This window comes from Epinephelus lanceolatus, chromosome 6 (genome assembly GCF_041903045.1).
Source record: "Epinephelus lanceolatus isolate andai-2023 chromosome 6, ASM4190304v1, whole genome shotgun sequence".
NCBI lineage: Eukaryota > Metazoa > Chordata > Actinopteri > Perciformes > Serranidae > Epinephelus > Epinephelus lanceolatus.
In genome coordinates, this window is record NC_135739.1 from 2,751,004 (window position 1) to 2,777,893 (window position 26,890).

Here is a 26,890-nt window from a genome sequence, read left to right on the forward strand (position 1 = left end):
AAAAAACGGTATCTAACTGCAGGTGGTGCATGGTTGAGTAAAACGTAAGGTTCAGTGGCAGATTATGATACCACACATTGAGCCATTATCTGTAACAGGGAAACCCCCAACTGACTTTTATCTGGGTGTGTTTTGGAATAATTTCATATTCAGTGTCACCAACTCGAAAAACATGGTAGCTAACTTTAGAAACATACCGAGGTCACGTCCTAATATCAAAATAACAGAGACATTGTCAGCAGCTATTTTGACTTGATACTGGCATGCATGTGGCGATAACTCCAAATTGTGTCTCTACTTTAGGTCAATTACGACTTAATTAATGTCTAATAAATACCTTATCAATTATATATCAGCAATAAGGCAGATGAAAGAAGCACGCTTTGGTTGCCAGTTTATGCAAAGTCCATTTTGGCTGGTGTTACGACACCACATTACCACACCGCTGCACATGAGTAGTCAATAACTGTTGGGACAATTATCATGAGACCTGCAGGATCTGTTCACATAAGTACCTGAAACACACCCTGAAAGTTTTATTCAAATCGACCAATAGGAAGCGCTACAAAAAAAAAAAAAAATGGACATGACATAACAAAAATCAGAATATAAATGAGACATTGTTCGTTCAAAATTTAAAGAAATTCATGATATGTTTTATAACAATGGTAAATCCTGCATTTTTGTAGTTGTGTTGTGTCTCTTTGCAGTTCCTTTGCATCTCTTTGAGGTCATTTTGTGTCTTTTTGTGGTTGTTTTGCAAGTATATGTGGTCATTTCTCATCTGTTTAGTAATCCCTCCCTACTGAGGGGAACATGAATATGTGTACCAAATTTAATGGCAATCTCTCCAGTAGTTGTTGAGACATTTTATTAAAAATTTAAAATGTCAAGTGGCACGAAATTAAAAGTCAGGGGCCAGTTGCACAAAACACCCTTAAGTCTTTTCCTTAAGGTTTCCTTAAGATGCTCACTTTAGTATTTATGGTTTTCTCCTTGTCTTGGTCTTATACTTAAGGAATCCCTAGACCGTTGCACAAAAGACCTTAGCAACCAAAGCAAGGTAAAAATAAACTTAAGGTACCTCTGACTCTGTCTTAACTGCAACATGACCGTGTTTATGATGATAAATGAAAAAACTAACACACCCTGAGAAGATTGTTCTGCGACCAGGAGAACCTGATGGATAAGCTACTATCGTTTTCTCGTATTTGGGGATCAAATTTACTTTGTAGTTTGTGCTTTCTATGATTGTATTCCTCCAAAAGTTTTCTCTTTATCCTCCTCTGACCAATATTTGTCTTCTTTTATTCTGCCAGTTCTTCACTATCTAAGTATATGAGCCAACTTTGTGAGATGATAACTTGTCTCGCTCACCAGACCTTCCTCAAGAAAAGAAAGGTCTGGCTGGGCCGACTCTCACTTTAAGATTGGAGAAAAAAACGCCCTGGCTGCTTGTATTTCTTTCAACCAATCACAGTCGTTCTGGGCGGTGCCACAGCAACGGTGAGCTTGCTAAAATATTGCCGGGGGGAAACAGGTTTTGGTGTAACACGCCCACAAAAATATCGCCTACAGGACGCGAACCATGGCAGAAAAATGGCTACATCCCCGCAAGATCAAACACCGCAAAAGTTAGTAAAGGACGTGTTGAAACCTGCTACACAACCGGAGGTGGTAGGGCGGGACTTCAGCGGGTGGCTCATTCCGCCCAATGAGAGGCTGATCTATGCAGCGAACTTCCACCCACTCAGACTAGATGATAACAGGCGTCACAAGTGTGAGTCCAAACAAACAGGTAATCTCCATTGAAATCTTAAGCACCGTGAAATATCTTTTAACACAGTAAATGAGTTATTGTTTTTTCTTTAACAAAGAAACCTTTAAAGGGATTCTGTGAGAATTTAAGCCTTCCATGCTTAAGGAGAAAACTTAAGGTGTTTTGTCATTAGGATACATCCTCTGGGCACCATGAATGTTCAAACAGAATGTTGCACTAATCTGTCCAGTAGATGTTGAGATAATGAATGTGATTGTCCTGTCGGTGGTGCCGGATGAAAAGTCAGGGGTTCACCAAAGTTGGTAGGATTCATCCTCTGAGGAACATGAATGTCTGGAAAAGGTTTCATGTCAATCCAACCAACAGCTGTTGAAATATTTCAGCCTGGACCACAGAGGTGATTCGTTCAATTGGCAGGAGGAAGTATATACAAGTCAAAGGGATTTTTTCCCCACAATGACTAAAAGCTGATCTTTAATGCATAAAAAAGGTGAATTAAACATTAACAAAACCAGCAGTTACTTTATAAAGTATGTCTTTATAGAAAGTGGTGCCAACATAACTATAATGACTATTGCTACACACTTACTGGAAAAACATTCAAACTCAGTATAAACATTTTTTGATCCATTTAGTAACTTGAACAGAACAGACCTGATACAGTGATAATCACAGATCACCTGAAGCATGATTTTCTACGATTACACAAATTCGCTGAGGTCATCACTTGAAATGAGGTGGTGCTTGAATATAATGCTTTCTATAAAATCCGTTTAGTAGTGCAGATTGTCCTCTTTGTGTCATTCCCGTCATCCCTGCCACCTCTATGTGTCACAGAGTTCAGTGTCGCTCACAGCAGGTACTTGGGGGAAATAACCACCAGTCAGTATTGTGTCAGCTGTATACTGAGATAAACAAGTATCCTCTGTGTCAGTCGTCATTATTTCACCCTGCTGTAAATCCAGCGAGGGAGAGTCTGCTTCCACGTTGTTCTCAGTCTCCCTCGCCCCCACTAACAAGCCTCCGTTCAAGAAACTTGTTGTTCCAGGTGTTTTGGTCCACAAAAGTTCGCCAACAGAGCTGAGAGTCAGCCCCACAGGTGGACCAGTGCAATCCACCTCCACAGTGGACAGAAAGTCTCCCAGGAATCCTCTAAACACACATCCGTTTTCTTCCACACTAGTGGGTACATCCCTCTGCTCCTCTTCTGCCTCCTTCACCTCCTCTCCTTGTGGAAGCACCGTAGCAATCTGAGGTTTGTAGCTGACGTGTTCCAGCTGTCCGTCGACGAGCATCGTCTGGAGATGTGACGTTAGCAGAGGTGTCTCCGCTGTGGATTGTCCCGATTCAACCTGAGATATTTCAACGTGGATGTTGGGGTAGATTTCATCCCTCTCTTCCTGGGAGACTAAACTGATCGGGGACAGCGGCGGGTCGCCGTCGGTGGACGAGAAGGACAGTTCACTTCCATACTGCTGGTGATAAAAAAAACAAACAAAGCAAAAGTTTATGAAACAGTCTCAATTTAAGATCTGCATCAGCAAATAAGACCATCAGCAAGAAGACTGGGTATTCAATATAGCTCTTCTTCATGCCTGTCTGATCCTCTGCAAGACCAGACAGCACGGAAGCAGGAATGTTTCTTGCGATAATTCTGATTTTTGAATTATTATTTTGTGTTTATGGCTGATGCTGGGGCAGATACAGCAAAGAGAAAAAGAAGTGATGGAGGAAAAAAAACAGCTAAAAGGGACGATGACAGAGCATGGACGAAAGTACGAGGCACCTTTGGTTCGTCATTGAACACATCGAACGAATTCCAGGATTTCAAGGAACCTGCAAACAGCAGGATTCATACGTACGGGCAGTTTAGGGTGTTTCTGTACCGTACTCAGAGTTTGGCTCGCTTCAGAGGGATCTGAGTTCTCTTGGAGTGTTCACATTCGTGCAAAAAATGCTGCGTCACTGCTCTCAGTGCTGAAATGGTGAAGTGTGAAACCAGTGGGGGAAAACCTTAGATGTGTCTGTGCTGTAGACTGTTGCCATTAGATGTACTCTACATTCCACATCTGGAGACGTGCAGTATCTTCTGTGGACCAAACTACTCCTCGTGCTGCATCCTTGAAAGTGTCACAGGCCGACGTGGTTTCATCTGTTTTTTGAAGCGTCCCAGTGTAACAGCATGTGATCTAGAGGGCTAAATATAATGGCAAGGAGCAAAGTGAACCTGGAGTGCTTTGCGTTCACAGTGCACAGGTTAAATGAACCACACCGTGGTCTTGAAGCAAACCGAGGGGTCTGAGTTCTCTGGAGTGTTCATATATGCCCAAAAAATGCTGAGTCACCGCTCTGAGTCTGTTTAGAGGGCTGAAAAGGACCAAGTGTGAAAACACCCTTAGAGTAGCCAATTGATACTATGGCTAAGTCCCGCCCTCAAACGCGATGAGCCAATCACAGTGCGTATAGCCATTCCCATACACTGGGACATTCTCTGCCTGGACGTCCATTGAAATGCATTACAGAAAGTCAGTTTGTTGGGTTTTATGAGCTTTTTCTGAGATTTGAAGTTTAAAAATGGTCAAACGGTGTGCATGGGGTACATGCAACTCTGACACAAGGTATCCTGAGAGGCTGGGCGACCAGGTGTATTTTTTACACTTTAAACCACATCTCAAGCGAGAAAAGTGTCTCCTTTGGATAAAGTTGTGTGGTAACGTTAGACCACAACATCAACTCAACGTGAATAAGATTAACAATGATGTCTACATCTGTTCTAAGGTAAGTCAACATTGTGTTTGAGGCAACATATTGTCACTTTGCTGGAAAGAAATATAAAGTTATCTTTAACATCTCTAGCTAACGTTAGCTAAAGTTAGCCTAACGTTAGCTCCTAGCTGCGTTGTTCATCATGTCACCTTGTTTGCTGGGAGTTCATTAGCCTATTTTGTTCTAGTTTTGTACTTTGGTGATCGTACATCATTGTTAGCTGTTGTGCAAAGGGCTCTAGTTAAGCTAACGTTAACTTCTGGAGCTTAGCTTCATTAACTTATCTGTAATGGCAGAGATAACAAAGGTTGGCAAACGTTATGCTGAATGATTCAGTGTAAATACTGTAGCACCAAACTAACGGAGAGACACTCTTGGTAAAGATGGTAAAAAGGCCGTTATCCTTTTCTCATATTCTGAGCCAAAAACCTTAACTTCAGTGGCACTTTGAGGCACCAAAATTTGATCGTTATGTCTCCAAAAATCATCAGTTGCCTCCTGTGAAATGCCGTGTACTGTGACACCTGCCATAGCGCCGGTCACTGAACGTTGATAGTTTGTCCGAGTGAGTGGAGGGGGCGTGGCTTAGCCATAGGTCAATTAACTTCAAGTGCATGTCTTTGGATTGTGGGAGGAGAGCCAGAAAAAAACATGCTAACATGGGGAGAACCTGCAACCTCAGAAGGACCTCGTACAGCCGGTGGATTCTCACCGAAAACCCTCTTGCTGTGAGGTGACAGTACTAACCACTGCACCACTGTGTCACCATAACTGTAATGTGATTACTGAATTTAGAACAGCAACATGTTACATTACTGCATTACAGACAAATGTAATGTGATTACAGTAATGCATTATTTAACACTGCGTGTAATTATGCTCGTATTTTTGGTGTTGGTGTTTTGGTGACAGCCCTTCACTGACACAGTTCACCTGTAAGCCTGAATGTCAACACAGTGTCTTCATTAGCTTGCTTTGATTACCTCCAGCAGTCTGATTGCATTACTGTTTCCTGGTTTTGGTAACTTCTCATCGAGGCAGGCAGGTCCACAGGATATACATGTTTGTTTGATCCTAAGGTAGAAAGAAGATTAGGTTTTAAAAGGCACAGCAGTTTATCCAGTATTTATAATGATGGTTTATTATCGGATGCAGTCATAATTTCAGATGTAAAGAATCTATTGTATCACATTATTCTGCGACTATTAAGTGACGCACACACAGCTAAAACCAGTGCGGGATCTTTGACCACATGTACAGACTTTGCGACAGGGTTTTCAGTTCATGTTAATTCTGTGGCTTTTTCATGTGCTCATGCTGCGCTGTGGCATTTCATGAAATCAGCCACAGTGGCGTGCAGTCTGGTTACTAGTAAAACAAAACCTATGCACATTCACAGTCAGCTACAGGAGACTGATGATTAGATGATGTCTGTTGTGGTGACTCTTGTTTTCCATGAAACTGAAGTGTACAAGCACAAATAATGCTTAATAATACCTTTCCCTCACACAGCTCCAGCACATCAGGTTGGCTATGATCGCTACGAAGAGAGCGAGGACGATAACAGTCACAATCACCAGGCCGACTAGAGGAGACAAGAGGGGGAAACACATCAGTCTAGCAGCTGTCAGAGTGTTAAGAAAACAAAGTCCACTTTAATCTTCCCACTTCAAGATCTCCTGCCTAAACATAAAATGGAGGGGAATTGCAGGAAAATGCTTTCACAGAACAATCTTAAGTGCTATATCGTAGGCAACTGGACTTGCTTGCATTTCTTGAAGACGTTTCGCCTCTCATCCAAGAAGCTTCTTCGGTTCTAAATGAAGTTGCAGGCTACAAACCCTGTGTGGGTGGGAACCCTTGCAGAGTCGTAGGGGTCACGTGAGTCGTTAAGGTCACAGTGTGAGTCGTTGACCACCTGACCACCATGTGAGTCGTTAGTGTCAGATGGGACCAGGGGTGAAGTCGTCTGGGGAGGGATCCCAAGACTGCATTGTAGGTGGGGGATAAGTAGTGTCGTAAGCCACCCCCTCTGTTTAACGATGGTCGCTCCTACTTGACGCAGATGGCTTCTTTTACTCCTCTTTCAAACCGTCTTTCCTCTCTGGCCAAGATGTGCACATTGCTGTCCTCAAAGGAGTGTCCCTTCTCCTGTATGTGTGAGTGGACAGCTGAGTCTTGACCCGAGGAGCTGGCTCTCCTGTGCTGTGCCATGCGCTTGTGGAGTGGTTGCTTTGTCTCCCCAATGTATAAATCTGTGCACTCCTGGCTGCACTGAACTGCTCACACTACATTACTCTGCTTATGTCTGGGTGTGTTGTCCTTGGGGTGGACAAGTTTGTGTCTCAGTGTGTTGCTGGGTTTAAGGTGCACAGGGATGTGGTGTTTGTTGAAAATCCTCCTGAGTTTCTCAGACACTCCTACGACATAAGGAATGACAATGGGCCTCATTCACTAATATGTGCGTGGAAATGTTCTTACTTTGCGCACAAAATAAGTGCGTACGCAAAATCACCGTGGGATTCATGACACGTGCGCACCAGCCAATTTTTTTCTCACCACCTTGCGTATGTGTGTGAATCAGAATCATTCTAAATTGACAGGCGCGTGCTGGCAATATGCAATCAGCATACTACCACGCCCCCATTTCTCCATATAAGGAAACCGCTTGCCTAGAGTTGATTCATGGATGAAGGAAGCGGTTACACGAGGAGAGAAGTAGTAAACTCTATTACGGTGTGTGTGTGGGCATGTATGTTATTATAACGCATCTCTTGAGGGGTTTCAGGGTTTGCGTATGGTGTCATCAGCCATGTTTTAAGGCCATATGCCCGGTCACCTAAACAATATAACATTTTAGCATAATGGAATAGAGACTTACTAAAAATACTACCTAAAAACAATTAAAATAAAAGACTAGAACAAAAGATGCTCTCCAACAAGCCATCCACTTCTCACAGCCCCTGCCTCCAAATGCGTTCCCACTGTACTGCAAATGAATGAGTCGTGGGTGCCTCCTGGCCAGCGGGCCACAGCGTTAAGGATATGGCAGTCGGCATTACAGATCATCTGCATGTTGGTGGAGTGATAGTTTTTTCTGTTCATGTATTGCATTGAGTCAATCGATGGAGCTTTGATGCGCACATGGGTACAGTCTATTGTGCCAATTGTATTTGTCATTCCAGCTATGCCGTGGAACCCCCTCTTCACATCGGTCTGATTACGTTCATCATATGGGAATTTAATATATTCAGGCAATAACCTTAGGATGCCATTTAATACCCGTGGGATGACACGGCTCAGAGAGGGCTGTGAAATCCCAGCCCTGCTATTTCTCTCTGAAATGTACCTGCAGCCAGGAAACCGAGGGTGGACGGCGTGTTGGGTGATTTAGATGCTCCAGAGAATCGCATAGTTGCAGCAGCACATTCCTTGGCAATCAGAAACGGCTGATAAGCCATTCATCATTTTCCTCGAACATGTTGTGTCGGTCCCTGAATACGTGCTCTCTCCTCAGGGCACGGGCTGCAATATCCTCTAGCAAGGCTAGATATGCCATCTTAACACTTGCTCAGGTGAATCAGAATCGTTTATATACCCTGCATGCCCTTTAACATGCTACCAATGAACCAATTGCCTTTGGCCACAGATGCGTAATTTCATGGCACAAGAAGTTGTTGGGAGTGGGTGATCATTAAAACAATTAAATGAAAGCCAAAACTGGAAATGTACATTCTCATATATTCCTTTGTAAACTAGGACTGTTGTTATCGTTGAATATTTTAACTGTCACAATGATGAGGGTGAACGTGTGTCAGTTTCATGGTTATTTAATACATTTGGCCAATATATTAGTAAATTAATGATTTTAAAAAATGTTAATTAAATCTCTTTTGATGAATGTGGTTTTATAAGTTCTGCATGTACTTAAAAGGTATGTGTTTGCATTTTCTAAGTCAGTTCGGCCTTCCTCATTTGTGCGTACGCATGGTCTGAGGCAGTTCTAAATTTGTTCGCAGAGTAAGAACAAATTCTGGTAAGAAAATATTGATGAATCCCGGATTTGTGCGTCAAACGATCGTACGCACAGTTTAAGCACAGATTTGTGCGTACACACTTTTTGTGAATGAGGCCCAGTGTTGTTACGTTTTTGTGTCTCTTCCCCTCTATCTGCTCTGGGTCTTTTAGAGGTTTTTGCAAAGGCCCAGTTGGGATAGCCACAGGTTTGAAGTGCTTCCCTGATGTGTTTCTGTTCCTTCACTTCCCCCTCTCTCCTAGTGGGCACGTTTTCAGCCCGATGATTCAGAGTCCTGATAACTGCCAACTTGTGCTCCAGTGGGGGAACAGGACAGGAACCTAAACATAGAGGTGTACAGAAAACCTACACACACGGACCAATACCTGGTGTTTGACTTGAGCACAAGTTGGGAGTTATCAGGACACTGAATCATCGGGCTGAAAACGTGTGCCCACCAAAGGCCAAGCCAAACTCTCTAGGCACATCTGTATTTACATCTGTGCACTACAGCTTCTATAACGTGTGTTATCACCCTCATCACGACATAAGACAATAAGAATAAGAAAAAATAAGACAGGTAGTTTTGGTAGAGCCTGGTCTCAACCAACGAAAAAAGGTGTCCTTTAATGTTGGCATGATACGCCGCTGGTTGCCGTTATAGTTTAACAGCGGTGTCAGGGGGAAACGTGGCGGGACAAGGACGAAAGTTAAGTTAAGTCTGAACGAGACGGACAGGAGTGGTGGTGGATAGGTCCAACAAACAACGACTTTCACCTGAGAGAGCAGTGTCCACGTCCTGTAAGATTCTAAAGCCAAACCCTGTTCTTTCTTCCTACACCTAACCGCGTGCTTTTGTTGTTGAAGGAAAAAAAAGTTGATTTGCAGTGTTGTACCAGCTTATTTTAAAACAGACTGTATGTGAACATTAAAATTCCTGTGAAAACTGAAGTGTATTTGGAAAGAAGACAATGCATGTGACAGGCTGAAGTTGACACGGCGTCCCAGAACGTCAACAACCAACACACCCAGGGTACCTTGGACGTCATATGTGGACGTGGAAAGTCCATGACCAAACGTGGACATGTGACGAGGTCACAGTGAGGACGTGTTGTTTCGTGATAGTCTGCTGACTGTTTTTTTTCTCTTTTCAGTCAGTGGTAGGTCGTCTTTGCTGGTGCTTTGTTGTAATTTGCTCCGTACAATGAAGCGATCCATCGTCCCACTCACAACTTTCTCCTTCTAATCGTTATCATCCCTCACACTGGCAGCCAATCAGGGCTTTTGATGTGTCACACATGTATAATTCCCACACACAAACGAGGACAAATAGTTTCCACGTGAAGGTTTTTTTTAAAAATTAAATTACATTATTTTTTAGCTAGTGTTTGCCTGTTTATTATAATGTGCGGTTATAACACACCATTTGAGAAACACTGGCCGAACACCCTGCTGTAAATTGTTTCTATTTTTTTTTAAGATTATTTTTGTGGGCTCTTTTGGCTTTTATTTGACGGGACTGTGGTGGCATGAAAATTGGAAGAGAGAGAGAATGATGTACAGCTTTAGGTCAGAATCGAACCCACTGATGATGCAGCAAAGTCGTAGCCTTTACACATGGGGTGCCTGCTCTCCCAGGTGAGCTACTCGACACCCTGCTGTACATTGTTTCATCTGATTTTATGGGGACAGGCATTAATAATATAGACAGAAATAGCCAATCTTCTCGCTGATGGTCTTGTTTTCCTCACGTATGTCATATAGAAGCATCAGTATTAAGCTGCGTTCCCTAAAACACTTTCTGTACAGTACCCTTATAACTGTATGTAATCCATACGGACACCACCTAAATCAAGAATTAATATGTTTTTTCATGGACTAGCACAGTTAATATTTGTGAACATGAGCGAGTCTCTCAGACACCTGAGAAATCAGTCTAAAACTCATGATGTCATCAAGTCTGGAGCTGCTCCATAGACAATGAGTGGGAGCCTGATGTTGTGGACTCACAGTATGTTTGTTTTCTTTTTTTATACCCAAATAATCTTTATTCTCTTGTGTTCATGAATATGAACCAGAAAATCTGAACCAGAAAATGTCCACAAACATACACTCATAACGTTCCCCTGGGTGCTCTCAGTGCCATCTATAACACCTTTCACCATTCAGCTCCAGACTTTTTACCCTTTGGCCTCATAAATATGAGTTTTAGCACGCTAGTTTTTGGATTTGGGAGAGTTGTTCATGTTTACCTATATTTTTGAACTATCTCAGGCCATAGGAATAACATGTATGAATTTCGATAATGGGCGTAGTTCCACTTTTACTGCAGATCTGATTTGCATTTGCACCGCAGGCGGTCCTCTTATTATGTAGTCAGAGGTGTTAATAGCCCTGTCGCTGCTCCGTCCAGCTCTCACTTCACCCATATTGCAGAGAAATGTCTGCACCTTGCTGATCATCCACAGAACAGGGTTGTGAAACATTTTACCAGCACAAAAAAGAACAGGCTGGAGTGTTTAGAGAAGAGCAAATGACGTTAGCGTACAGTTACGTAATTAATGTAAAGTTACAGAGGTTAGGTTTAGGCAGTAAAAGTTACTGTGGTCAGATTTAGGAAAAGAAACATGGTGAGGACATACTTTAAAATGGCTCAAAGTTCACGTGGATCCAAACACACAAGTCTGGGGTGAACGTTCAATTTTTTGTGACCCATCCACTGCTCCAACCTGCGCTCATTATTTACTGCCATCAGTGCACTGGGATATGTGCGAATTTGGGTGCATTGCTTTTCACAGGGAAAATATACGAAACATTTGTGAGAACAGCCTGCACTGCCAGGACGCACTGTAATGATGGTGACGTCAACTTATGCTTTGTGTGGTAGCAGCAGGTGGTAGCCTTCCAGCAGCACAGTGAATGGAACCATTCCTTAGCGTCCCCATGTTTGGTCCCCCCTCTGTTGGGGTACCTAGCACACAGATCTGGTACTAAAAGGTGGAGCTGTGAACACTGCAGTCTGATTGGTCAGTAGAGGACGGTCACTCTGCTCAGGGCTGAGTTGTGTCTGGTTTTGAGGCTCATGTAACCACTGTTCATACTGTGGAGAGTTTTATTAGTAAACTGTAACTATAAAATGAAAGGATGTTTTACTGCCTCTCACAGCAGCTGGAGTCTGAGAAAAGATAACTTCATTCACTGGGCCGACTGCCGGCAACTTTTAAGGTGGAACGTTAACTTGTAATGTTACTCAATGCATGAGTTGATGACGTGAATCCATCAGCACACCTTAAATTTCACTGTGACAACTTTGAGCATCACTTTAGTTTTTATATGACACACACTTTTAGTAATGACTTTAAAAATATAGATTAATTTGGAGCGGATTATGTGAAGGTCATATATTCTAATCCTCACTTCCTGTGGGCTACAGCAACACTAAACCCCTGAGCTTGCCTGAGAAGGACTAAATGCACAAAGCTGCTATTTTTAAATATCCCATGGAGAGAGACTCTCACTGCAGCCTGTTCTATTTTGTTGTGAAAATGTGGGCGTGCAGCCTCGTTCTGTGGACGATAAACCAGGTGCAGACTTCCATCTGTGTCACCGCTGATGAGGAAATACAGCGAGTGCTGGACGGAGCAGTGAGTGACAACAACCCCGCCCACATTTAAGAGGACTGTCTGAACAGACCCAAGGTCTAGGTACCATGTCTGAAGGCTTACTGCTGGTTCCAAAGGTACCATACCAAAAGTGTGGGGCTAAAAATATCCATTCTAGTGTGTGACAAACTGAAGTGGACTGCTTGGTGGAAACGAGCCTTTAAATTGAGACTGTTTCATGACCAGTGAAAAATAGCAGTTTTAAAAGGTTGATGTTTGTGTTTTTACTGGAGGAGTGTGTGATGGCAGCAGTAGACTGACCTGCAGGGGTGTCAGGCTGAGAGCAGACCCGGTTCCCCGGCTGCCCTTCTCCTGCTGAGGTAGATGCAGTCAGCTGCACAGCCAGAGCTCCTTCAGGACAGTCCAACCACATCTGTCTGGGGCCGTCGGCGGACACCGTCACTGGAGAGGAGCAGATGACAATCATGGTTTCCTCTGTTATGGCAGCAGAATTATTTCTGTTTGACAATACGCAGTTAGGTTTATCTCCCTCAAGCCTTATATACGTAATACTAATTCTTAACACGTGGAACATGACACATACATCACGTCTTCAACTGGTCCAAGATGCAGCAGCAAGAGTTTTAAAAAGGTCAAAAAAGAGGGAGCCTCCCCACACAGGCTGCCTGTTAGCTACAGGACACATTTTAAGATTCAGATGTTTGTTAACAAAGTGTTAAACAGCCTCGCCCCCTCTGACATCACAGAGCTCCTCTCCCTGTATCACACTGTGAGAGAACTGTCATCATCTGATTAAAGACCTCTGTCAGTTCTGAGATCCAGGTCACGGGGACAGGGCTTTCTCTGTCGCTGCCCCAAAACTCTGGAACTCTCCTCCTCCAGCCGTCTGTATAAAAAACACAACACTATAGGTGTGATAATTACGATCTTATTATTATTTTAGTGTTATCATCACTCAAGCTGTTGTGTTTCTCTCTTTTGTTTTGTTCCAGATTCTTATTTCCTGCGCGTGCTGTGAGAGCACTTTGGATCAACTTTGCTTGTGTTTAAAGTGCTATATAAATAAAGTTGACTTGACTGGACGTTTAAAAACAACCTGGTTTTATACGTCCAAAGAACTTCAATTAAAAAAATGAACTGCTTGGCAAGCAGACCAGGCGTCTAACTGAGACAGGCGTTTATTTGTCCAAAATGTGTTGCCTGGAAAAGGGACTGGGCATTTAACTGGGACTAGGCTTTTAAAGGGATAGTGCACCCAAAAATGAAAATTCAGCCATTATCTACTCACCCATATGCTGAGGGAGGCTCAGGTGAAGTTTTAGAGTCCTCACATCACTTGCAGAGATCCAAGGGGAGAGGAGGTAGCAACACAACTCCACCTAATGGAGGCTGACGGCGCCCCAGATTCAGATGTCCAAGAACACATAATTGAAACCACAAAATATCTCCATACTGCTCGTCCGTAGTGATCCAAGTGTCCTGAAGCCCCGACATAAAAAGTTGTTTGGAAAAGCGTCATTTGAACTCTGTTTTTAGCCTCATTGTAGCCTGTAGCTCTGACTGCCTCTCTGGGCACCGTGCTCACGTGTGTGCGCTTGCGCACGAGACCAGCGAAAGCACATGAACACACATTTTATGTCGCGGCTGCAGCACACTTGGATCACTACGGACGAGCAGTATGGAGATATTTTGTGGATTCAATTATGTGTTTTTGGACGTTTGAATCTGGGGCACCGTCAGCCTCCATTAGGTGGAGTTGTGTTGCTACCTCCTCTCCCCTTGGATCTCTGCAAGAGACGTGAGGACTCTAAAACTTCACCTGAGCCTCCCTCGGCATATGGGTGAGTAGATAATGGCTGAATTTTCATTTTTGGGTGCACTATCCCTTTAAGTGAAGTTTTACAGCACACTACATACACATATTTCAACATTATGAGATGGTTACAGGAGGCTATGACAGAAGGGAAGCAATGGATGGCTGAGTACTATACCTATCCTTAATGTCTTTGGCCGCCTGGAGAGGAGAAGCAGAGAGGGGAAGGAAAAAGAGAGGAGAGATACGGAGCGAAGAGAAAACTGAGTTGTAGCCCATCATGTTGTCATTTAACACACAAAGTCTCTTTTGAGTAAATATTTAATAAATACATACACACATAAAAGTATTTATATAAAATGGAGCCAGTACCATGAGTATAAAAACCACTAAGTCACCAGTCACACCCAAATTGTTACATTTAACCCAGTTTTTATTACTTGAACCCAATTTTATGTCAACTGTATAAACTCCAAAGCTTGTGTGATATGATGAAAGCTACAGAACAACTTCTAAACGGATGTTGTGGTAAAATTGTTTCGTCAAGTATGAATGCTGAAAAATTCCAGTACAGTTCTCTGTGCAAAGAATTTACTCCACCTGAGTTTAACTGTTCGGTTGCTGAAGAATTTCAGTTTTCAGGAGAGATCAACAGTATGCAGATTCTGTTCATGTATCATTCTGAGACACTTTTGACTTTTAAGTAACTGCAAAGAGCGATTGTATCCAACACACACACACACACAAACACACACACACGTCACATAAGAAAGAGGAAAAATGAAGCTCTCAGGTGTTTTTACACTCCAGTGCCAGAAATAGTGTACGAAGCAGGCTGCTTAGTAACAGCCTCACAGTTGCATGTGTGCACGTAGCCACATGGCTTCCTGTTCGTGGTCAAAGCCAGTTCTAGAAACTTCTATGATTCACAGAATTTCTGTGAGCAGCCACTGTGAGAACGATGACAGCCTCCGTTTGAAGCAGCAGTTTGCTCACCAGCGAACGTCTGCATTCCTCAGCTACATGTTGGAAACTTTGCCACACACACATTCAGACAGACAATCAGAAACAAGAGGTTTATGGGATGTGAGTTGAAGTCAGGCTGCCTGAGACAAAACAAGGAAATGCTGAAGTGTGGAGATGAATTTTCTTGATCAGTGTTGTAACATCTGTTTGGCTCCATCGGCTCTGCCTCTAATGTGGATACTGAGTGTTTTCATAAAGAATTAATCACAAAAGAGCAAACACAAGCAGCCATCAGTCTGCTGTCTGACTTTCACCACATTACTGGAAGCGAGAGGTGAAATACCCTGCTGATGCACTGACACTTTGTAGGAGGGAAGTGTCACTGGAATGCTGGCTGCACACTTTCCATTATGTAACGGTGCCTTGTGCTCAGACACGATATATGCATACTACTGCATATATGATTTCCCACACATGTGTATGTTGAAAAACCTCAGTCTGACCGAGGTTAAGTACGCACACATACAACATATGGTTAAATGAGCACCACGGAGAGAAGTCCTCATGAGCAGGAACAGGAAACGACTCACAGCAAAGTTGTGTTTCCTCCAAAACATCAGACACAACTTACGTAGTTGTATCCAGCAGATAGCTTTGATCTTATGACAGGACATTAAAGTATCTGTCTCTGAGACCTGCCGCCAAGATACAGTGGAGGTGAATGGAACTTTGTGGTGTTGAAAAATTAGATTAAAACATTTTGAAAAGGCAGAATTTTTTTTATATATTATGAAGTAAGAACAGCATGTTCAGAGGGAGGGATGCAACTAAGTTTCATCAGCGATTAATCTGCAGAAATTTTTCTTGATTTATTTTTCAGCTGCCAGGATTTCATCCAGAACCAAGAGACGTGATCACATCACTCCAGTTGTAGCCTCTTTACACCGGCTCCCAGTATGCTTTAGAATAGATTTTAAGATTTTACTGATGACTTTTAACACTCTTCATGGTCTCTCTCCCTGCTATATCCGATATCTTACTGACATACACCCCAGGACGTATTTTGAGGTCGTCAGCCAGCAGAGGTTCTTTGTCTATTTCAGAGGTCCGGCTGAGAACTAAAGGGGACAGAGCGTTTGCTGTCAGGGCCCCGAGGCTGTGGAGCAATCTGCCCGAGGAAATCAGGTCGGTCGAGTCGAGTCATATCGGAGAGATTTTCCTGATTTTACTTGAGTTTTAAGTTCATTTAAACTTTCTTTTATTTCCTCAGTTTTTATACACTGAAGTGTTTTTATCAGTTCTTTAAAAGCTGTTGTTTTTATGTCTTGTCTGTTTTAATTATTGACATGTAAAGCACTTTGTAACACAGGTTTTGAAAAGTGCTTTATAAATAAAGATTATTATTATCATTATTATTATTTAAAATGTCTTTCATAATGGCCTAAAACCCGAGGGAACATCTGCAGCTCACTTGGTTTGTCTGACTCACAGTCTGAACACTAAAATATTCAGTTTTTTGGTCACAAAAACAATGAAACCAATGATCAAAATAGCCTCTGATTAATTTTCTGTCAGGCGACTAATCTTTTAATCACGACTTGTTTCAATTATATTCACATAATGAAGACAAACACACAGAGAAGGACACAGTGCGCCTGCTCACCGCTGAGTTTTGTGTTGCTGGAGTCCAGCGTCTGGAGGTAGATGGTGTAGTTTGTGATGAAGCCTCTCCGCTTGTCTACAGGCAGCTCGTCCCAGCGGATGTGGATCTGTCTGGCTTCATGAGCCGGTACTGACAAACTGGGACCAGACACAGGCTCTGAAACATGTACAGAGAGAGTGTGATGGCTGTAGATTGAGTTTATAAGTACAGTATGTATATGTTTCCTTCATAAAGGTATGCTACATCTGCAACATGTTGAAAAAACAATCAACTATTAAAATGGAAGGAATAAGCAGTTGTTGGGACATGTGGCATCTGTGAATCTTACTCTTCTCTTCAGAGTAGACGAGCCTGGATGATGGAGCACTGACACCTCTGCTGGTCACAGCGTACAGAGAGATGTTGTACCTCACACCTGCAGTCAGACCTGAAACAACAAACATTCTCACCGTGAGCTCCACTATCTCTAACAAACACTCAGCCTATGATGATGAACGTTGGCTTCAGCTGTATTAAGAGCAGAAATTTTAAATCCTACAGTTATTAAAATAATAATTAATAATAATATATATACATATATATAATTACTAGTGTAATACACCAACTGTCCACAAGAGGCCGCTGCTTCATCACAGTTGAAGCCTCTGTGTCTCTATTACAACAGAAAAGTTCATTAGAGTAGCAACTTTTCCCAAAACTGTCACAGTAAACTAAATGCACCTCTTTTAAAAATGCAGCTGTCGACTGTTTTTTGACATTAACATCCTTCAAACTTGTACATTTGTCTGTAAAACAAAACTGAAGTTTGCAGATTTACACAGTTTTTTTTTATAACTCACAAGTGAGGCTGAGAATCTTCATTTTCCTCAGTTTTCAGTCAGCTTTGATCCATTTATTTTAGTTATTTTATGGAATGAAAATGCACATTTAATGGATTCCTATGTGTCATTGTCTGTGCACAGAAAGAGACTTGGGAATGCCCACTAGTCGGGGTGCCCAGTAGGTCAGGGGGTAAATTGGGTGCCCTGTGAACAAAGGCAGTATCCTTGGCGCAGTGGTCACAGGTCCAGCTTGAGGCTCTTTGCTGCATGTCCCCTTTCATTCACACTCTGAACCAGGGATGTCAAACATACGGCCTGGGGGCCAGAACCGGTCCGCCAAAGGGTCCAGTCTGGCCCACTGGATGACTTTGCACACCAACAGGGGCGATTGCTCTGAGACAACAAGGGAGGCTGAACTTCCCCTAAAATTTCATAGAAGAAATGGTCAAATATGCACTATTGAATTTACATTAAAATAAGAATTTACGTTGCATTAAACGTGCGGTAGGATGCGTTTAACATCACGACTATGATGTTCAAACGTCAGCTGTTTATCACCAGTTTTGTGAGACAGCGCTGAGCAGGTTTTTTTCATGCAGCAAAGCGAGACGCTCATTGGATAAATGCGACAAAATCGTCACTTCCAGGGAGGCTCAGCTTCCCCGGGACCTGATGAAGCAGTAGGCGGGAGAGGACGCTCGGTGTCTGCATGATGATTGGAGGAAGTGTTTAAAAGGCTGAACCCCTTTGTGATTGACAGCGCTTCGCATTTCGAGCTCAGTCCTGTGCAGATATTTGCGAGTGGAGTCTTCTGACAGAGTGCCGTCCGGAGTGCCTTATTTCCATAAGTGATGTAGCTCATTTTCACCGTTTGTACAGTACAGTTCAGGACTTTAAACCCATCTGAAAATCTTTGAGGTGTGTGTTGCTGTGGTTCTATGGCATGAGTGTCGTTGAAAACGCCTTCAATTAAATGTTCCTTTTATAAGTTACTGCCTTGCTACAAGATGACAAATGTTATGATGTAAACTTTAAGTGAGCTTGCCCTGTTTGAAAGACCAGCAGCCGCCACTGCACACCAAATAGTGATAGACCTGTCAAGGCTCAGAGGTGTCAGGTTTAGGAGCAAGTTAAACAGTTAGTGACCGACCTCACTGGCTTTTCACCCAGACCAGAACACGGTTATCTGAAAAATCAATGAATACTTATCATGATCATGAGACATACTGTTGAAACTGGACTTATTTTTCTTTTCTTTTTTTAGGCATCTCAGGCTGTTCATCATCTGTTTTGTAAATGATTTGAGTGTTTTCATAGTGCGTCTTTGTGCTAAAAGAAAGGGAAAATTTGGAGGTGTTGTTATTTACAGGTTATTATGTGACGGTTTTCCTGCTCTGGCCCACTTGAGATTAAATTGGACTGTATGTGGCCCATTAACTAAACTGAGTTTGACACCCCTGCTTTAAACTGTCCTGTCATTAAAGGCAAACGGCGGTTAGGCCTAGATAAGAAATGAGCTCTCTAGCGCCCCCATTTTGTTTGATGGGGTCAATAATGGAGGGGTCCCCTCAGATTATGTGTGGTCATATGCCTACAAAGTTGCGTGGTGATGGGTGAAACCCTTGAGATGTTATACACCTTTATGTGATGAGCCACGCCCTCCGCAATATTCATTGCCTTATAGAAGCTCAGTTTTAGTAAGTTTTCCAACTTTTGCCAAGAGGGAACTTTAGATATTGGTCCCTAGATTATGTTCACCCAGTTTCATGCAGATCGCTCAAACTTCCTAGGAAGAGATCCATTTGAAGTGTTTTTCCAAAAATTCAAAATGGCGGAAAATCTATATAAGCGGAAGTTATGGGTTCTTGAGGCAAATGTGTTCCTCATGAGGAGAGGCATCTCTGTGCAAAGTTTCATGTCTCTACGACATACGGGGCATGAGATATGCCCATTCAAAGTTTGACATTTCATTTGATGCTTATCGTAGAAACTTTTGTTAATACTGTAAACATGTCAATTATTTCTGTTTCTAGACATTTTGTCTCCTTTTTTTTAACTACACTCATTATGTGTGAAATCTTTGAACAGTGTTGTTTTACATTTTACCTTCTGTATGTCCTCTGGGTTTTGTTTTTATATAAGCCATTATAGGTTTCTACCACACCCTCACATGTACTTCATATTTAATATTTCATGTGATTCAAGTTCATGTGTGTAAAAAAATGGACCAAAAAATTGCTTCACTGTATTTCTACATGTCTTGCACCATGTTCTGTACCTGTGATGGAAGTGCTGTTTTGATCTTTAGCCACTCGTTTCCACTGCAGCGCGGTGGCAGGTACACTTGTCCATTCTAACACATAGTACAGCAGCAGGTCTCCAGATGTCGACCAGTGTTTGTTCCCTCGCCACGACCAGGAGACAAACACAGCTCTGTCAGCAGGAGCAGGAACCAGCTGTCTCAGAACAGGTCCAGAATCACCTAAACAGTTAGACATCAAGAAACGATTACACTTTAGAGTTTTTGTCTTTACAAATTAAAGGGACAGTCCACCCCAAAATCAAAGATAAACTACACATCTTTCCTCTTACCTGTGGTGCTGTTTATCAGTCCAGATTGTTTTGGTGTTGGAGATGTCATCCTTCAGAGATGTCTGCCTTCTTTCTAATATTACAGAACTAGATCGTATTTAGCTTGTGCTGCTCAAAAAAAAAAAAAAAAACATCTGAAAACTCAACATCAGTGTCGCTCTCAAGGAATTCCTGGTCACTGAAGATAATCCACAGACCTTGTTGTGAGAAGTTTCATGTAGGAACTATTTTTTGTCTACCAAACTAGGCCTTCAAACCTAATCACCCCAGAGGGAAGTGTGCATCTACTCATGGACGAGAGGCTCGTGTTGGTGACAGCATGAGACGTAAATGATCAACACATTCTCATCTCAAGTCGTTACATATCACTGCTCTGTCAGTGAACCTTCTTGTCTACATTTAATGCGCTAGGTATCCTCCTGCGTCTGCTGCTGACATTCTGGGATGCGGTGCCAGGGTGTCAACAGAGCACATGGTTAGGGTTAGAAAAAAACATCACGGTTTGGTTCTATTTTCATACAGGAAGTGAACACCGGGTTCCCAGGTAAAAGTCCAGGGTTTTTTGTTTGCATGCTGCAGGCATCATACTACAGGTGCTGTCCAGCCGAGCAGAGGTACATCATAACACCGCAAAAGGTTTCGTCCGGCTGCGTGACAACAATACCACTGTGAAAGGTGGCTGGTGATGTCAGTGTCTGATGCTGAAATCACTGACAAAGCTGCGGTATATGACGACTTCAGAATGAGAACAAGCCAAAATGTTAATGGCAAGTTGTGATGCTGGCTAGCTCAGTTGTGCTAGGTGAGTGAGCAGTAGATGCACGCTTCCCTGAAAACTTCCCTGATACATCATAAGTGCTGGATCGTAGGCAACTGGACTCGCTTGAGTATCTTGAAGACGTTTAGCCTCTCATCTAAGAGGCTTCTTCACTTCTAACTGACTGGTGCCAGTCTTGGGATCCCTACCCAGACGGCTTAACATCAGTTCCCACCAGGACCCATCTAACCTTAACGACACACAAGATGGCCAGGTGGGTCAACGACTCACATTCGACCTTCACACTCTGTGAGGGCTCACACACACATGGAGATTAAAACCTGCGACTCCACACCAGTCAGTTAGAACTGAAGAAGCTTCTTGGATGAGAGGCAAAATGTCTTCAAGAAACTCAAGCAAGTCCAGATGCCTATGATACAGAGTACCATGACGTGGATGACTGAGAATCTTCACCGACATCTTCCCTGAGGCAGGTTACCGAACTACACCTTCCAACCGAATCACCACACAGAGTGAAGTGTTAGCATGACAGAGCCAGCTGACGTTACCGCTGAACCGAGGAGGACGCCATCAATGCTTACACCTCGCTCTGTCACAACCATGAGCTTCTCGTCCATGACTAGATGCACGCTTCCTTCTGCACGTTGATACGGTTGGTGGGTGGGGTTTAGTAGAAAGAAAGTAGTTCCTACATGATGCTCTTCACAGAGAGATCTGTGGATTATCTTGAGTAACCAGGTCATGATTTCTGGAAAGAGACATTGCTGTTGAGTTTGTTTGTTGAGATGTAATTTTTGGCGCTTTGAGCACCACACGCTGAGTGCCATCTAGTTCCATTATAGCGGAGAGAAGGCAGACCTCTCTATAGCTTATATGTGCAACACTCTGCAACTCACCCCCAAAAAATCTAGTTTGATAAATAGCGCTACAGGTAAGCGAAAAAAATCTACATTTCTAATTTCATGACAAACTTTCCCTTTAAACGTATTTTGTTCATTTTTTATCATCTCTGTCTCATTTTTGCGTACCTGAGTGTCTGAGTGGCACCTCAGCCGGTGGAGACGACCCATACGAGGTGACAGCACTGATGCTCAGTGCCTGGACCTCGGCTGGTACTGGAAGTGAAAACTGACTCAAAGCAGCACGACAGGTCACTTCCTGTTTGTGGTCATTACCTAGAAAGATCTTGTACTGATGTAACGCTCCACTGTAATCCTCTGGAGGTGGAGGCTGTGGGAGAAGTTCATCCATCACTTCAGGTTTACATTTCAACATCATCCAGTGAGTATGTTTAAAAGCAGTGGTTCCTAACTGGTGGGTTGTGGTCCAAAAGTGGGTCGCAGTTTGCAAAAAAACACACTTTATTTTGAAGTACAGTGAATTTTCAGCACAGGTGTTTTATTTTGAAGTGCAGTTTCCTGCTGTAGAGTGACAGACTAACACATAGCTACTTAACAGAGACAGCGAACTAGCTTGACGACATGGACAAACGCAAGTGTGATGCTAAGTATATTAAACTAATGACTGAGGAGAAATCTGGACCCCTGGCTGGACCAGTTGGAAACCACTGTTTTAAAGGAATAGTTTGACAGTTTAAAATACCCTCTCTTGCCAGGAGTTAGATAAGAAGTTCAATCCCACTGTCACACCTGTCAATTAAATATGAGCCCACAGCTACCAGATGGTTAGCTTAGCTTAGCATAAAGACTAAACCAGAGGGAGACACAGCAAGGCTCAGTCCAGAGGTAACAAAAGCCACTTTTAAAGACCACTAGTTAACAAATTACCTATGTCTAATCTGTACAAAAAAACAGTGTAAAAACAAGATGTGATTTCATGGGGGGGTTGTGTCACTATGTCTTGGCTGGGCACAGTCCAGCAGGTCACTGCCAAGAGAAAGTTATTTTCAACACACTAATATTTAGAATGGCAATCTTTGAATCTAAGTCTACTAAAAAAACAAATAAGCATGTTTCCCAAAATGACAAACTATTCCTTTGATTATGAGTATTTGTATGAATGTATGATATAAAATGAACAGCTATGACACATTACCTTCCACAGAACAGTCACCTCCAGCTGCTGGTTTGTCACTGTGCCGCCTAACATCCTCCACACATGCAACTGCTGAGATGGACCTGCAGATAAGGTTAACCACAAGTTGTGGGTTTATACAAGCAATGAAAAACTCTCACATCATCACATTCAGACTTCCTGCTTGACGTGATAAGTAATAAGTGTGGGTGGGCTTGCCTTTTCCAGGACTTGTCCCTTTGATGGATGGGCTCCATTTGCTGCAAGACAATCTTTTGCCGGAGGTTAACCTGGGCATGTTAGTGCGTCCTGATGGTGAGTGACATGTTCTCATCTGGAACTCATATTCAGTCAGAGGCCTCAGACCGTCAACTCGTATCAGACCCCCACTGAGCTCTGTTCCCGCTCTCACTTCCTAAAAAACAGCAAGATATTAAATGAATACTTATACACCCACAAAATGATCATCTGTACGTCAGTTACTCACCACGTTACGCTGAATTTGTGAAGAAAACTTCAGAAGAATCTCTCCATGGTGAACAAAGAGTCCAAAACAGAGTGAGTTTGGAATGAAATGAATGAGAGAAGTAAACCTTCTAAAACTCACCGCAAACATTTGCAATCCCAATATGTTATTGTCGTCCAAGTGCAATTAAGACCAACTCTTAGTTAACAGATTCAGGTGTTTTTTTCTGCTTCACACACAGACGAGTATCATGCCTGGCCAAGCGTGTGCATCTCAAATGCGTGCTTGTCCAGGTGTGCTACTGTGGAGGTATTTTTGTGTCTTCTTGTTGCAATCATATAAAACTGTTTTCAGAGCATATGTCTTGAACTGCAATCAAAAATCAAGTTTGTAAGTAAAAACGTGATCATTGTGCTTGCAGATCAGCCCTCTTTGCTTGCAAGTTAAAATTTTGCTTGCAAGTTCAACTGCACTTAATGGGCGGGGCCTACGCTGATGGATGAGAGAAGAGTTTCTATTGGTGGGTTTGACGTGGCTCCATACAGAGCGGGCTACACCCACGATTCCCTCTCTCCCACTGGAAACGCTCGACAGTCGGCATTACTGCTGCACCCTGGGGCATCGACGGTACTGACTGTAACGCTGTCGAATAGTTCTGCCCTGGCTAAACAAAAGCAATCCACATGCACCAGTTCAAATAAAACATTCTTGCTTATTATTAGTTATGTATAAACGTACCTGCTCATTGATTTTCGCCACAGCTCCCACACTGAATTCCTCATGAACTACAGAACTCCCATGTTGCTTTGCAAGCTGTCATTCCGATCAAGACTGGCCAGTACAGACGTGTCTTACAGCTTTCAGTTTAGGCCCCGCCCACCAGGTTCAACTTTTTACTTGCAAAACTTTTTTGACTTGCAAACTAAAAAAAATGACTCGCAAATAAAACTTTAGGATTTGCATTTTTTAATAAAAATAATTTTTTACTGGCAATATTGATACTTTTGCTCTCAAATCTTTTTTTTTTGATTGCAAAACCTCCTCTGTTTGATTGAATAATAAAGAAACAAATGTAGCTCCATATGCTGCTCATATGCAGAGGTGTTTTAAATGGTAAGTTTTCAGCAACAAGGCACGTGTTTGGAAAGTACTGAGCATATGACGGGATACATGAGACTTGGATTATACTGCATGAGCTGTGTGAGAGTTTTATAACAAATGGTTTGATATAGTTTTGCTGTTGTTAAAGATAAACTCTGCAGGATTTTCTTAAAAAAACAAAACATTGTATAGCTCATACAGAGGTAATCCCTCTCAATCATCACTTATCACCAGGTAGAGGTATTTTTCTGCAAAGACTCTGCCCTCTGTCTGAAATTTCCTTTTTTTTCCTTCTTATTTCCTGTGTTCAAACGTTTGTGGGCGTGTACTCCACAGTGCATAGGTAACGTTGGGTTTTAAAAACAGAAAAGTAGCAACCAGTAGTCAGCCTGTAAGGAGCAGGCAACAGACACGGCGCTAAAAATCCCCAAATGTATAAACGCCAAACCCCAAACGAGAGTGAATCTGTGGTTTGCATTTACTTTCAGTTTTCAGTTTCAGCATGTTTACAAACAGTAACTGCACAGTTTTCCTCTAAACGCAGCCCACATCTCCAGCTCATCAAGACCTTTCTCAGTTTTTGGATTCTTCGTTCACAACGGAGGCATGTGAGAACAGTTTTCCTCCAGAATTCAGCGTTACACAGGGTGAGTAACTGATAACGATCATTCCATGGGTGAAGTATTCTTCCTGCATGCTGCCTGATTAATGCAGATGCTGCAAACAGCCTCTACCATGGGTGTCATAACATCACTTTACCCAGGAGCCTTTATCTGTGCGGAGCCTGACATCAGATGTGAGATGCTCTGAGGAGTCAGCTGTTTCCCATTGCAACACAGCCGCTGAGTTATTCCCAAATTCTACCTGCACAATACGAGGGCTCTCCGGTATCACTGCGACACAAAAGAACAAATAAGAAGCGTGCACATTAGTTAAAGTGATGACTCAGTGCGAACTGGCAGCACACCCAAATAACTATAAAATAAAACATAAAGCTAATACTGTAATGACTAAAGATGCCAAGTCTGTTGCTACAGATGTCAAAACTTGCCAAAGGTGGGCAGAGGGAGAGAGTGGGAGGCTCACTTCAAAGAGATATTACAGAAACAGAGAAACAGTTTGCTGATAGCCAGGTCAGATTAGTCAAACAGTGATGACAGAACAACATGACTGTTCACAGGATGACTCATTTCTACAGAAAATACTTGAAAATTCAGGTAAAGAAATCTTTAAAAACAGTGTCATGGTCATGCACCCTCCCTCACAAAATGTGTTTAAGTGCAACAGAAGTGAGAGCTTACCTATATCCTTTACACAGAGGACGAATGGATCAGACCGTGATGCTCCTAAGTGGTTGTAAGCGGTGATATTCAAGTGGTATGTAGTGTTTTCGTCTATCGCTGCTCGCTGTATGGTGATTTCTCCAGCGTCCTGGATCTGATCCGACAGTATTTGGGTCCCATTTTCTCTGATAATAAAACATGTATTAAATAAGGTTTGCTGCTGTCATAAGCGTGTACAAGAGAAATACAAGGCAGTAGTTTAATTTGACCTAAAAAGAACACCATACCTGTAGACTGAAATGTTGTAGGTCGTAGGGAGGTACGTTTCCTGTCCTCTCTCCCATGAGCAGCCTATAAAATCTGAGCTCCGTGACGTTTCACAGGTAATATTTTCAGGTTTATCTGGAGGGACTAAAGCAGACGGACAATGAACAGCAAATCACCATCACTTCTGTATGAGACTATGTTTACGACCCTGCTCATTGGCAAAACTGTGATATTAGTTTTTCCCAGACAGAATAATGGGAGCTACAAAACTATGAGATTTTATGATGACTATGTAAAACAGGAGTGGAACGGTGGTGCAGTGGTTAGCATTGTCCTCTCACAGCAAGAACCCAGAGTGGGGGAGCCCTTCTGTGTGGAGTTTGCATGTTCTCCCTGTGTCAGTGTGGGTTTCCTCCAGGTGCTCCAGCTTCCTCCCACAGTCCAAAGACATGCAGGTTAATTGGTGACTCTAAATTGTCCGTAGGTGTGAATGTGAGTGTGAATGGTTGTCTGTCTCTATGTGTCAGCCCTGTGATAGTCTGGTGACCTGTCCAGGGTGAACCCTGCCTCTCACCCAGTGTCAGCTGGGATAGGCTCCACCCCCCCGGGACCCCCGAGGGGATAAGCGGTTATGGAAAATGAATGAATCAAAAAGAAAAGAAGCAGACTTTTCTTTAGAACATTTTGATAGCTGGTACTGGGGCTGGATTAGCAAAGAGAAACGAAAAGAACAGACCAAAGAACAAAAGAAAAAGCTTGAAGGGACAGTGACAGAGCACAGGTGAAAATGTGAGTCAATCATGGTCGGTCATCCACATCTATAACCACTAACTGAATCACCGAGCAGAAGGAAGCGTGCATCTACTGCTAGCTCACCTCGCACTAGGCTTGGTGGACATGATATTGTTGGCCAAGATAATGC

General features: G+C 42.8%; 1 protein-coding gene across 5 annotated transcripts in view; it reads right to left on the reverse strand.

The window, feature by feature from the left end:
• Window positions 1-478: 478 nt before the first annotated feature.
• The window catches only part of il23r (interleukin 23 receptor), a 37,851-nt gene continuing 11,439 nt past the window's right edge, over window positions 479-26,890 (reverse strand). For 4 of the 5 annotated variants that reach the window (XM_078168452.1, XM_078168453.1, XM_078168450.1 and 1 more), the window contains 13 exons: window positions 25,989-26,112; window positions 25,720-25,886; window positions 25,178-25,311; window positions 23,071-23,266; window positions 22,873-22,955; window positions 21,846-22,047; window positions 19,726-19,929; window positions 16,955-17,053; window positions 16,627-16,782; window positions 12,485-12,625; window positions 6,044-6,131; window positions 5,530-5,620; window positions 479-3,255 (listed from right to left, as the gene is read on the reverse strand). In XM_078168452.1, coding sequence (XP_078024578.1) covers window positions 2,605-3,255; window positions 5,530-5,620; window positions 6,044-6,131; window positions 12,485-12,625; window positions 16,627-16,782; window positions 16,955-17,053; window positions 19,726-19,929; window positions 21,846-22,047; window positions 22,873-22,955; window positions 23,071-23,266; window positions 25,178-25,311; window positions 25,720-25,886; window positions 25,989-26,112 — 2,336 coding nt within the window. In that variant the 3' untranslated portion in view covers window positions 479-2,604. The remainder of the gene's footprint in view (window positions 3,256-5,529; window positions 5,621-6,043; window positions 6,132-12,484; window positions 12,626-16,626; window positions 16,783-16,954; window positions 17,054-19,725; window positions 19,930-21,845; window positions 22,048-22,872; window positions 22,956-23,070; window positions 23,267-25,177; window positions 25,312-25,719; window positions 25,887-25,988; window positions 26,113-26,890) is intronic. The other variant, XM_078168454.1, reaches the window with a different exon arrangement.